The sequence below is a fragment of the Pavona decussata genome, unplaced genomic scaffold (genome assembly GCF_977016875.1).
Source record: "Pavona decussata unplaced genomic scaffold, jaPavDecu1.1 SCAFFOLD_58, whole genome shotgun sequence".
Taxonomy (NCBI): domain Eukaryota; kingdom Metazoa; phylum Cnidaria; class Anthozoa; order Scleractinia; family Agariciidae; genus Pavona; species Pavona decussata.
The window spans coordinates 2,132,520-2,143,883 of record NW_028145480.1 but is presented as its reverse complement, the minus strand read 5'-3'; the positions used below and the strand labels follow the sequence as shown (position 1 = coordinate 2,143,883).

The 11,364-nt window shown below is 39.1% G+C and overlaps 2 protein-coding genes across 2 annotated transcripts; both read right to left on the bottom strand.

Annotated features, from left to right (window-relative positions):
• Positions 1 to 1,240: 1,240 nt before the first annotated feature.
• LOC146479609 (histamine H2 receptor-like) lies at positions 1,241 to 3,555 on the bottom strand. Its single transcript, XM_085110233.1, has one exon. The coding sequence runs from the start codon at positions 3,077 to 3,079 to the stop codon at positions 2,030 to 2,032; it is 1,050 nt and encodes a 349-aa protein (XP_084966359.1). The 5' UTR covers positions 3,080 to 3,555; the 3' UTR covers positions 1,241 to 2,029.
• Positions 3,556 to 7,977: 4,422 nt separating this feature from the next.
• Positions 7,978 to 10,664, bottom strand: LOC146479608 (adenosine receptor A2a-like). The gene has a single exon (XM_085110458.1). The coding sequence runs from the start codon at positions 9,312 to 9,314 to the stop codon at positions 8,343 to 8,345; it is 972 nt and encodes a 323-aa protein (XP_084966584.1). The 5' UTR covers positions 9,315 to 10,664; the 3' UTR covers positions 7,978 to 8,342.
• Between the last annotated feature and the right edge of the window lie 700 nt (positions 10,665 to 11,364).

The following is an 11,364-nucleotide window of genomic DNA, read 5'->3' as shown; positions in this document are numbered from 1 at the left end:
TATACTGCAGGGAAAGAAAGTGTTAAGACTTTCTTTTAAAAATGAGCATTAGCACTATTGAAGCTTTTGTACGGAAAGGATAATTTTATCTGCTTTAAAAACGATTTCAGATTTCGAGGTTTCCTGGCTCGTGAAAGAGGAATTAAAAAAAGAATTAATCAAAATCAAGATTGCCATTACTGCTCTACCTTGATTTCCGTCCTTTTGAGTCATAAGCTATATTTTTTTTCTTGCAGTATTCTGTTCTGTGCCCACGCATCGGTTTTCATATTTATTTGGTCAAAAACGTGGCAAACAGGTAGGTATGTCAGGATCACTCAAAGAGAACATTTAAACACGATACTTAAGATGTTGTTTCCTGTGTTTCACGTTTTGTGGCTTTTAAATTTCTGATTTTTGTGCAAGCTAATCGCATTTTGATCTGTTCGAATGCTTGAGCTGAAACTTTAAGTCGATCGCAGAAAGCTTTCGGAAACGGAATCTTATTCCACGAGTTTAAGAGCTGTTGTTGGCTTCACGAAAATGCTAGCCGACCTTATTTCGCATTCGTAAAGACATATTTGCCCTTCCCAGTACAAAAGGAATTAGTTTCCGAGTGTTAATTACGAAATCTTAAGTAGACATCAGTTTTGCCGAAGAGAACTTTAAATTTTTAGTTACAATTAAATCCAATTTTCTGAGTTGATTGAGGTCTTCCGAACAGAAATGAGCCGTTTAATATTATTTTTCCAGACTAGATATTTCCTTTATATTTTTCACTCACTAACAGTACATGTTAAAACGGGCTTTCGCGTGGAGAAACCCGGTCGTTATCAAACCTAGACTCGGGCGTCATACGTCAGTAAACGTGTTGGTTTTGAAACGAAGAGCCACGTAAACAGAGTCTGAATATTGAAATGTGGGAAAGCAGTATCTCCACAGCGTGGATGAATAATATCAGTACATGACTCGCGACGGGTTGATAAGTGATTTATCTCCCGATTAGCAAGGATATGAGATTTTAGCACCTCGTATATCAGCACATCAGTCAGACAGATCACAAAATGGTACCACAATATGTTCAAATGTAGACGAAATTCAACAAAGCCGCGGGGCTCCACGATCGTGCTTAAATTATGAGAGACAAACTTTATTGGCATTATCTAATCGAATTTTATTACTTTCGTGTGGGGTATAGAATCGTTTTTAGTATTCCCACATTGTTTGTTTTATGAAAATCGCAATGAAATAACAAAGTCTGTGAAATTTACAGCTGCATCCAAGTTTTAATTCCAACAACGAGTTAGATTTTTTTTCGATAGATTCTCCAAAAAATGGCTCAAAATACTGACCACTGAGAAAATTATAAGGTATTTAATTTTTAAAGCTTCAAAATTAACTCATGTAGAGTTTAATGATCGAGAGAAGAAAAGTTACCTCAAATATTTAATGTCTTCTCCTCTCTCATTTGTTTGCGATTGGAGTATTTAAATTTTTCTTGAAAATCCACTGAAAAATTTAATTGGCTACAGGGCTAAATGTTGGGAGAGAAAATAAAACGAAAATGAACGTAAATTCAGAGTTTGTTGTGAAAGAAACCGAAATTATTTAGTTTTGCTTTAATTTTTAATAAACCTTGTATGTAGCTTTGTTTTAGTTTGGCATTATTTCCTGACAAAATTAAAATATATATATTTTTTTATGTTTAAACAAAAATATCCGCTTTTGAAGCGAACATTTAATTGCTGAAGATGTTTATTAACAGTTGCCCGTGACCTCGAAAGAATAAGTTTCTTGTGTACGAGTGTTAATATTTCACACTGCATTATAAAATATCCCCATTTACGTTTGATTCAACGCAGTTGTTTTTCCATACTCTTTTTATGCGGCTGTTTTTTTTACAACCAAACTTTAAAAACACGACTTAAGTCAGTACACTTTTAATTAAGAGATTTGACTGAACTATATACATGTTTCAACTGAAGAACATAGTGGAAAGTTTATTGTCGAGATAAATCAGTGTAACACATACTGTTTTACATTCGGTTTTTCAACCCACAGTAACCGTGTACAATTGAGAATTTAAATTGTTGTTTTGTATTGGGCTCCTAGCATCAGCAGCGTCACGTATTTCGGTTTTACCAAAACAAAAACTCTGCGAATCAGGAGCTATGCTTACACCGTCGTTTCCCAACGGAGCGACTTGAACAAGTCTTGATTTTGTTTTATAACCATGTTGAAACAACAGCATTAATCCGTGCCGAAAATTCGGAACTCTCCACGCGTACAACCCTGGATTTATGCCTGACGAGAAAAAACCAACAGTAAGTGTTATGTCTCGAGCGAGAAGCAGCTTTTCAGAGCGACAGTTCTCGCAGAATACCAACACAAAGTCCACAATGACAAACGGGCACCAAGCAACAAGGAATACCATCAGCATGATAAATACTGTCATGGAAATCCTCCGTTCACGTGCTACCATGTTCCTGACGTGCGTTGCTTGCTTTCTATCCGCGGAATTTTTCAAATTCGCGATTTTTTCTCTCAGCGCACGCAGCAAACCATAGTAAGACAACAACATTATTCCTGCGGGGGATAAGACGCCCAAACCGTATAGGTAAACTGTAAAACTCGCGCTTCGCCAACCTAGTAAGGGCAGGACAGAGAAGTGAATAGAGAACAGCCAGATAATTAGAATTGCCGTGCGAACGCGATTCGGTTTGACGAGAGATCGATACTTAAACGGTCGGCAGACGGCGAGAAAACGGTCCACCATTAAGGCTGAGATATTCACAATTGAGCAAACGCATGATAGCACAGCGAAAATGTAATAGCTGAAGAGAACGTCGGTGTTTTGGGACCAGTAGCTTGCCGCGTTTATTGGTTCCACCGTAATCCCGACCAAAATGTCTGCCACAGCTAAATTGATGACAAAATACGAGTTGGAGACTCGCCGTAATTTTTTGCTCGGGTCGAGAATGTACACAACACAGACCAGAATATTGCCGACAACGGTATAAATTCCAAAGATGATAAATACGACTGCTAACGCCGCGTTTGGTGTCAGGAGATATCCTTCGTAAAACATGTAAAGTTTCATCTTGGCAACTGGAAAACCGCAGTCCAAACTGGGTCGATATAAACCCGTCGCTTCTTTCGAAATACTTCTTTAGATAAGAAACGGCGCGATGCACTTATTGTAGTGGTCTGAACGGGAAGTGGCGCTCTCTTAACAAATGTGAGTTTTCCAACGCGATGAACAGGTCATTTATAAATCTCTCATTCTGTGAAAAGCAATTAAGCCGCATTCTACCGGGTCATTATTCTTGCATATTTGAACAGGTGTGTCATAGCGTAACCATGGCCCATGGCGGATCTAAGGTGGAAATCCAAAACATCCGATTTCTTTTCACAAACTGAGTTACTGATAAGTCTCCGAACCGATAAATAATTCCCCTCGTTAGTCCACTACACTACGTCATCCTAAAGTGTTGATCTTTTGATCAAACGCCGAGATGTATTATACGCACGGAAGAATAAGAACAAGATTGAAATCCTGCGCTAGTATGTAAACGATCCGAGTCGCATCCAGTTTTGTAACACAAAAAACTCAGTTATCAGTCCTTCCTGAAACGTGGCTTACTTTGTTTCAATAAAAATACAGTTACTATGTTTGCAAATCATTATTTTGGATTCTTTTGTTATTTTGAAAGCTCGATTAGAAAAAGGAAATTGCTGCTCTCTACGCAGAACATTTCTGACATTTGAAACGTCGATTTTTAATGACTTTGCGAAGGAAATTACACATCTTTATTTGTTCTGTGACTATGCTGTGAACCAGGACTAGCGTCTCATATTTTTGATTTAAACGACTTTCTTTTGAAATATGAATTTTCTGTTTGAATTGCCACTAGCAAAACAAACAAACACTCTATAGACAACAAGACAAAAATCGCTCGGCCAATCACACAACGTTGACATTATTTTGTATGCAAACTCGAGAAGTAGTCGTGGTCAACGTTTTCATTTCAAAAAAGAAAATTTATACAGCTTTTCATAAAACGAATTGTACTCCCAAAAGTTCTAACTGAAAAGAATCGTCATTGTTGAACGTGCGTGAATCTGTGCCATTGCCTCATGTTTTGACGAGGCATTGTAATAAATAATATAATGAAAGAAAATGGTTTCAAAGGCGACAAACGGCGTGTTAGTCTTATGGCGGATATTAGCCTTTCAGAGTGAAAAAGAAAATACAATCATAGTAAAATACAATCATAATTAAAACACTGGATTTAACGTAATGCTTGAGTTTATCCATAGCTTTATTTCTCAACAACGAGAAAACAGCTTTATGTAATCTGTTCATCCAATTTCAGTGAAATTTAGTGAAAGGGAAATGAAATTTGAGGATTTAACGATTTCCTGAGAATATAAATCGAGATGTGGTGTGTGCTCATTTCACGGGCAGAATTATTAATTACATTTCTGTCTTCTAATTTCTGATTTGTTGCAAAAACATCAGAGTTAAATAAAGCCCGTAGCTCCTCTAATGGGAATCTTTCAAAGAACCGCGTTTCAAACACGACACCATTAACATATATTTTCAATATGGAAGAGCCTGCTTGACAATAAAATTAAAGCGTTTCTTTCCGTTTTATGGATAATAGCTTCATGCCAAAAGAAATAGTTTTAATTGGCGTTTTCGAGTTTATCTGTAAAAAAAAAAAAAAGCACAAACGTAAAACAGGTTAAATAATTGAAATGTTTAAATATTGGCTCAGCAGGACGTTCGATTCATCGGCTGTTGAAAATCGCATCACGTATACACGAAAATGAAATTTTAAAACCACCTACACCTTCTCACGTCGATCTTACAAACAAACTGCTGCTCTGTTCAAAGCACAAAAGCGTTTTTTACCTTAAATTAGAAAACACTGATATCTATATTTGCTTTGGCACGAAGGTAGCACGAAGGCAGTTACTTTAAAACGGTGGCATAGTCATCGTGTATCCTAATTTTGAAAACAATGCGACGTTTCATATCTCAAGATTAGAACTCGGCCAAAAATGACACTCTTTTCTTTAATCACATTTCAGTTTATATAGTATTTGTTTCTTCTTTTCAAAACATTGATGGAATTTTCCTTGTAGCGGTAAATATTTATTTTGAAATTGCTATTGCGTCAGTGAAAAAAGGCTAATAGAAATTTTTATAAACCCCCAAGGGTGTAAAACGTTGGTTGTGGGCGATGATTGTGCCGTTACGAAACTAGCACTGATACCGCACAGTTTGAATACACGTACGGTTGTAGCTGAAGTCGCACTACGAATCAAAGTGGCCCATGCGGGCGAAGCTTCACCCGGTTTCTGTAGCGTGAAGCAACTAGGAGTATTGCTACTCCCCCCTGAATGGGATGCTAGTCTATCGCAGGTTTACCCCCAGCAAATGTATAAATGGGAACCGGCGAGATACTAGGTAAAGAAACAATGTGGAGCATAGTTTCTTGTCTAAGGAAACAAAAAGGAATGCAGAAACCAATCTACAACCAGTGACAATATGTTGTTACACTTTCGGTTCGTCTTGATCGCGTATCCCTTCCATTTCTACTATTCAATGTTGGTTTGAAACTTTTAAAACCGCGCAGCAAAAGATGCCGCGTTCCTTAATTGCACTACATACCATTGTTGTTTAAAAACTTAGACACTTGTTGTAGCCTTGAACCACCAACCCTCCGATCTTTCGACCGTCAGACCGAAAAACTCAGACGCGCCAACCACTAGACCACCACCAGACATTTATTCAAAAAATCCACCAAGACATTCACACTAGTTACACCCTGAATACGGATTTCAGAGGGGTATAGGCGGTGCAGATAGCAAGTACATGTAAAGTGTGAACAGAACGCCTATCCGTGTAAATTTTATCACGGGCCAAAAGCGGTCAGGTATATTGTGTGTATAGGCTATAAATGTTTCATTGCGTATTGCAAGCGGTAAAACGCACAGCATCTCAACTTCGCAGGGCACTGATTCGCGTGTTTTGATTGTATGTTTTCCTTTTTCGATATCTTTTCTTTTCAAAACAACAGTTTTTAAAGTAATCTTAGGCCTTACGTTGGCGGAAAATGAAATTCTAAAAGAAACTAAAAAGTTTGATTAATGCTCTGTATTTTGATAAATACGTATGTACCGAAAGGCCTAAGTAATTTTATCGGTGATTCAAATGTTTTTATTTCAGATTAAACACCCAAGGCGTTTATTTTTCTTACGCTTTTGAAAAACCGAACTACCAACCTCCTTCCCAGGGCTTTTTTTTTCTTTTTTTAATTTCACACGATTTTTTTTGTTAGAATGCGCCTCGAGGTCTGAGTGACTCCTCCGCAATTACATCTTAAGAATAACATATGTTGACTTATGTTTAGTGTCGTGTGCGTTCAACTGAACTTGACAGCCAGATTCATAGGAGCTCACGCAGATTTATTTCTGCACCAAAACTTGACCTACAAACCACAATTTACGTAATTTCGAGCAATCTAGCTTTAAAAAAAAATTCCGAGCATGCGAGCAATTGCAAAAATTTTTTGAGTACGAGCAAACGAGCACTCGCCTAAATTTTGCGAGCACTAGATAATTTTAAGGGACCATTCGATACCAGTAAGTGTGATACGTGTGATAAGTGTAATGACGACTTGGTCAATCAATGAAGAAGCGTTCTCTAGTTGAAATAAACTCAGAAAGAATCTGAGTCCTCCCAACGGTAGTCGAAGCCGTGACCTTCCAGTTGGTGGTCGGTTACTCTACCACTGAGCTATGGAATAGGCTTACGAACGCCAACTCAAAACTTATCTCGTTTCCAGAGCCTTCGTTCTCCTTGACCAGCGGTCGACCGCTAGTGAAGGGGAGCGAAGGCTCTGGGAACGAGATTGACTCAAACCGAAACGAGGCCCAGAGCTCTTCCCTTTTGCGCATGACTGACCTTGCGACTTGCGCAGTCAAACCAAAGGCTCTGGGCCTGGGGTCGAGAATGGAAACGAGGCCTGAGGCTATTGTGTGTTGAAATTTAGGCCGATTTTGACTCGGTACGACTTTGTTGTATGCAACAAGTTGGAGACAAGCTTACGATCTAAATTGTTTCACGTAAATCAAACTTACATCTTCTCAAGCACGACACTTAAAATGTCTTAGGATTCTGTGAAACGTGTTTTAAAATCCTACGACAAACGTCAGGTGTAGAAAATGTTGAACGAGGACAGTTATGTACGATTATACTGCATGAGGCGAGCTGCAAGCGCTACTGAAGTCGCATTCGACAGTCGTAAGCAAAAGTTGTACCGTCTAAATCTGGCCGAAACGGCGATAACGACTGTTGCGGTATCCCTGTCCATGTATTTACGGTTACTTTCAGTTTCTGTTATGTCATTACATTCTTGCGATGTCTATTGGACAAAGCTAATAAATAAATAAATAAATAAATAAATAAATAAATAAATGAATAAATAAATAAATAAAATAAATAGATAAAACTTGCGTCTAGATCGGTGCGATGAATTTCAGCTCGATCGTTGCGTGACTCCGGCCCGAGCGGCTGCGAAGGAGACTAGCGAGCTGTATGCGCCACTGAAGTCACATTCGACAGTCGTAAGCAAAAGTTGTACCGTCTAAATCTGGCCTAAACGGCGATAAAACTTGCGTCTAGATCGGTGCGATGAATTTCAACCAAACTGAACGCAAGTTATCGCAGTAACACATTGGAATCGCAACTTACTACTAGTGCAATAAAATCTGCAATTCCACAGCGCTGACAAACCGATGACTGGTGCCGGGTCACTTGAAGACCTCGATCGGCAAATTATCTCAAACACAAAATACTGACGGCAGACTGATCCTAACGGCGGAGGTGGTGAACTTGATAGAAATAAACAACAAAGGCTAGAATAACTGAAATATATTTTGAAAAAAAATTTGCCCCATATTTCGGTTTGCAATACAAATCCTCTTACTACTAGCATCACAAACTGCCGTTGAACGTGACTCCGTTTTGTCCTCTCATACTAAGCTACCTTAAACATGGATTCAGGGGCTGGACAGAAATGACAGAATGTCAGCTCTCCAAAGAACACAGCTCCGCCTATTCCATACGCTGAAACCATCCCAAAAGAACGGAGTTTCTCTTGTTCTCAGCGAACCGTATTCCGTTCGTTCGGCTATCGAGGCAGAATCAACGGAATACTGTTCTGTTCAATCCGAAAACAGAACAAGTCCCAAAAGACTGATGAATACCCTAGTACGAATTTTACTTTAATAAATATTCTCGTTTCTTCTTCATCCACTTCACAAACGCCTCCTTTTGAGTTGTTCGGAGGTTAAACTGCCAATTCCACGATAACGCGCGAGAAATTCGAATCCATCGCCTCTACCCTTGAGCGCTTTCGTGGTAATCCGATCCTGTTCTTCATTTCAAGCTTCATGATCTTGAAAAGCCCTTGTTTGAATCGACGAACCCTCCAGGCGTATAACACGGGGTTAATTCCCGATGAGAAAAACCCCAGGGTTAAAGTAATGTCCCGCGCTAACAGAAGACGCTGAGAACGGCAGTGTGGACAAAACACAAGGACAAAGTCCACTACAACGAAAGGAAACCAAGCCACCAAGAACACGATTAACATAATGAGAACTGTCATAGATACTTGACGTTCTTTTTGCACCATTCTTTTCACTTCCGTGGATGAGTGAGCTTGCACGCCAACGCACGAGGACTTCTTTAAACGGGCGCTTTTTTTCTTTAGCATTTTTATCAATCCATAATAAGAGAGCAGCATTATACCAGAGGGTAGCAAGACACCAAAAGCGTACAAGTAGATTTGAAAGCTTGCGTCGCGCCAACCCACGAGTGCTAAAAGCGAAAAATGGAACGAGTATAGCCATATGAGTACCACAGAACAGCGAACGCGTTTTTCTGTCACCAAAACACGGTAGCTAAGCGCTTTGCGCACGGCGATATAGCGGTCTAGCATCATCGCGGAAATGTTCAGAATTGAACTGACACAGGACAGAACGGCAAAGACGTAAAACGCAAAAAGTGCGTCCTTGTTGCTCGTCCAATAGACTGACACGTTTAGTGGCTCCACGACAACTCCAACGAGAATATCAGCGAGGGCGAGGTTAACGACGTAATAGAACGACAAGCTGCGAAGATTTTTGAAGGGATCGACGAAGTAGACGATGCAAACGAGCGTGTTTCCGATCACAGTGTACAAACCAAACAAGATGAAGACCACCGCGAGAGGAAAGGTGACTTTGAGAAGATAACCATCGTAAAACATGAATGGTTCCATCGTGCACTCTGCGATCTTACTGGAAGCCGAAGTTTTCCTTTTATCGCAAGCTGGGACAACCAAAGAACAAATTCATGAAAGAAAATCGAAAACCTAAGAAAATTCGTTCTTGCGGAGAGGTTTAAGTTGCCATATTGCTACAGATAATTGCGGCGATTGCATCGCGATCTTTCGTGTACAATACAGATGCACGATTTCCAGAAAAAACTAAGTCTAATTTAAGTGCAGATTGCATAATGGCATGGACAGATTAACATACTGGCTGTTTGTTCGTATTCATATTGTATTCAGGATCTACCATTAAGAGCGAGGAAAAGTAATATCTGTTCTTTTTGTCTCTTTGCACTTTGCAATCATAGCCTAGCACTTTCATTAATTAAGGTATAAAAAAATGGTTTTTCATCTATCGCTTTTTATCAGGCTATTTGTACCAAGCTATTCGCAGCTGCATGCACCAATTGTAATTCCCTCGCAAACCAAACAACTTTATGTTTGTTGTTTTTCAAGCCTATATTAAAACTGCAACTACCTTCGACTCATAATTAGGTGTCATTGAAATTCAAGTCTATTCGTTGTTATCGGGTGATAGCATTGTTTACTATATCTTTCATTTTCTAAATTGCCCGACTTTTTGTTTTTTTGATTACTAGATATCACGGGAGAAACAACATCACTGAAACCGTCTTCTCTCAATTCATTACCCCGGAGACTACAAGACAAATGTACTTTCTTGTGGTGTAAAACAAATTGTTTATACTAACAAGGTCTGGGAGAAGGCCAGTTTGTATTTGCATAATAGCAAAAACAATGGCGAATGGCATCAAAACAATGATTCTGAGAGGGAAGCTTTTAAACACGAAAAGTACTTATCCGTCCCTCGCTAGCGAACGTCCTGTTTACAGGTTGATATAATGAAGCAAGTGTTAAATCAACCATCGCTTTTAACTGTTTAAGGGAGTTTTAAAGTTTTATTTATTCTCACTCAGGGCGCAGCGTCGAAATCTTGCTCTGATTAATTGGCTTCTAAGGATCAGCGGGCGAAGTTTATTCCACGGCGTACTTACTTTAATTTATTGAGTGCTGAAGAAACGGAATTTTGAACTTACGTCAGTTTCAATGAACATTGACAAAATTCAATCTAGGGGGGAGAGGAACTCTCCCAAGGTTTTCTGCATCTATTGGCTAGCCCACAAAATTAGTACCACCCCTGAAATTAGGTTTATCGAGGTTAAATCACTTAATGTTATAGATTTTTCACAGCCTTAGCCCACTTCTAATGTCAAAGCCTTTGTATAACGCCTTGTCAATGGTTAGTACAATTCGGGATGATAAAATTGAATTGTCCTGCTATGAAAAGAAATACAATGTTTGTGAGGAACTATAAAAAAGCTACGAAACGAAACCAAATTAAAACACTAAAAAGCTTCTGCAAAATTTCCCCCGTGGGAAAATTATGGAATTTCTTCTTCTGGAAAAATTTGTAGCATGTAGCTGAGCAGAAACGACTATTATTTGAAACTGTGTAGCTGAAGCGTGCTTCGTCATCTTACAGGTTGCTATGGGAACTGTAACTTCTACATGTAAGCTGTACAGATCGTCTCCCATCAGATGGCTAGTATTTCAAACGGTGGCATCAAGTCCCGCGCGCTTTCCAAGTCAAGACGCGGTACGCAGTAACATTCGACTACTTAGTGCACAAATCAGTCATAGTTCGCGTTTTATTTATTTATTTACTTTATTTTTTTAAGATTACCAGCTCCTTGCTAGAAAGTCGACCTTTCAGTTAACGTGCAATTTTAGCACTGCCCGCGTAAATGTCGCTTGCTGTTTTATAACCTTTTCGACCAGCCCCAATAGCGATCAACATGCAATGTCTCCTTACAATGTCACTACTCGATCAAAGGTGTAGGTAATGAGAATAAACAAAATTATCAGAAAAAACAAATATTGTTGTCTTGATATCGAAATAAACTCTCCATAATAGTACCATTAACAATTATTCCATGAGCGCGCGTTGGATATGAGATGATAAATAGCCAACGAGGCGCGT

What these genes read in the sequence shown, in the direction of transcription:
- LOC146479609 (XM_085110233.1), bottom strand. Translation starts at nt 3,079, where the DNA reads ATGAAACTTTACATGTTTTACGAAGGATATCTCCTGACACCAAACGCG.
- LOC146479608 (XM_085110458.1), bottom strand. Translation starts at nt 9,314, where the DNA reads ATGGAACCATTCATGTTTTACGATGGTTATCTTCTCAAAGTCACCTTT.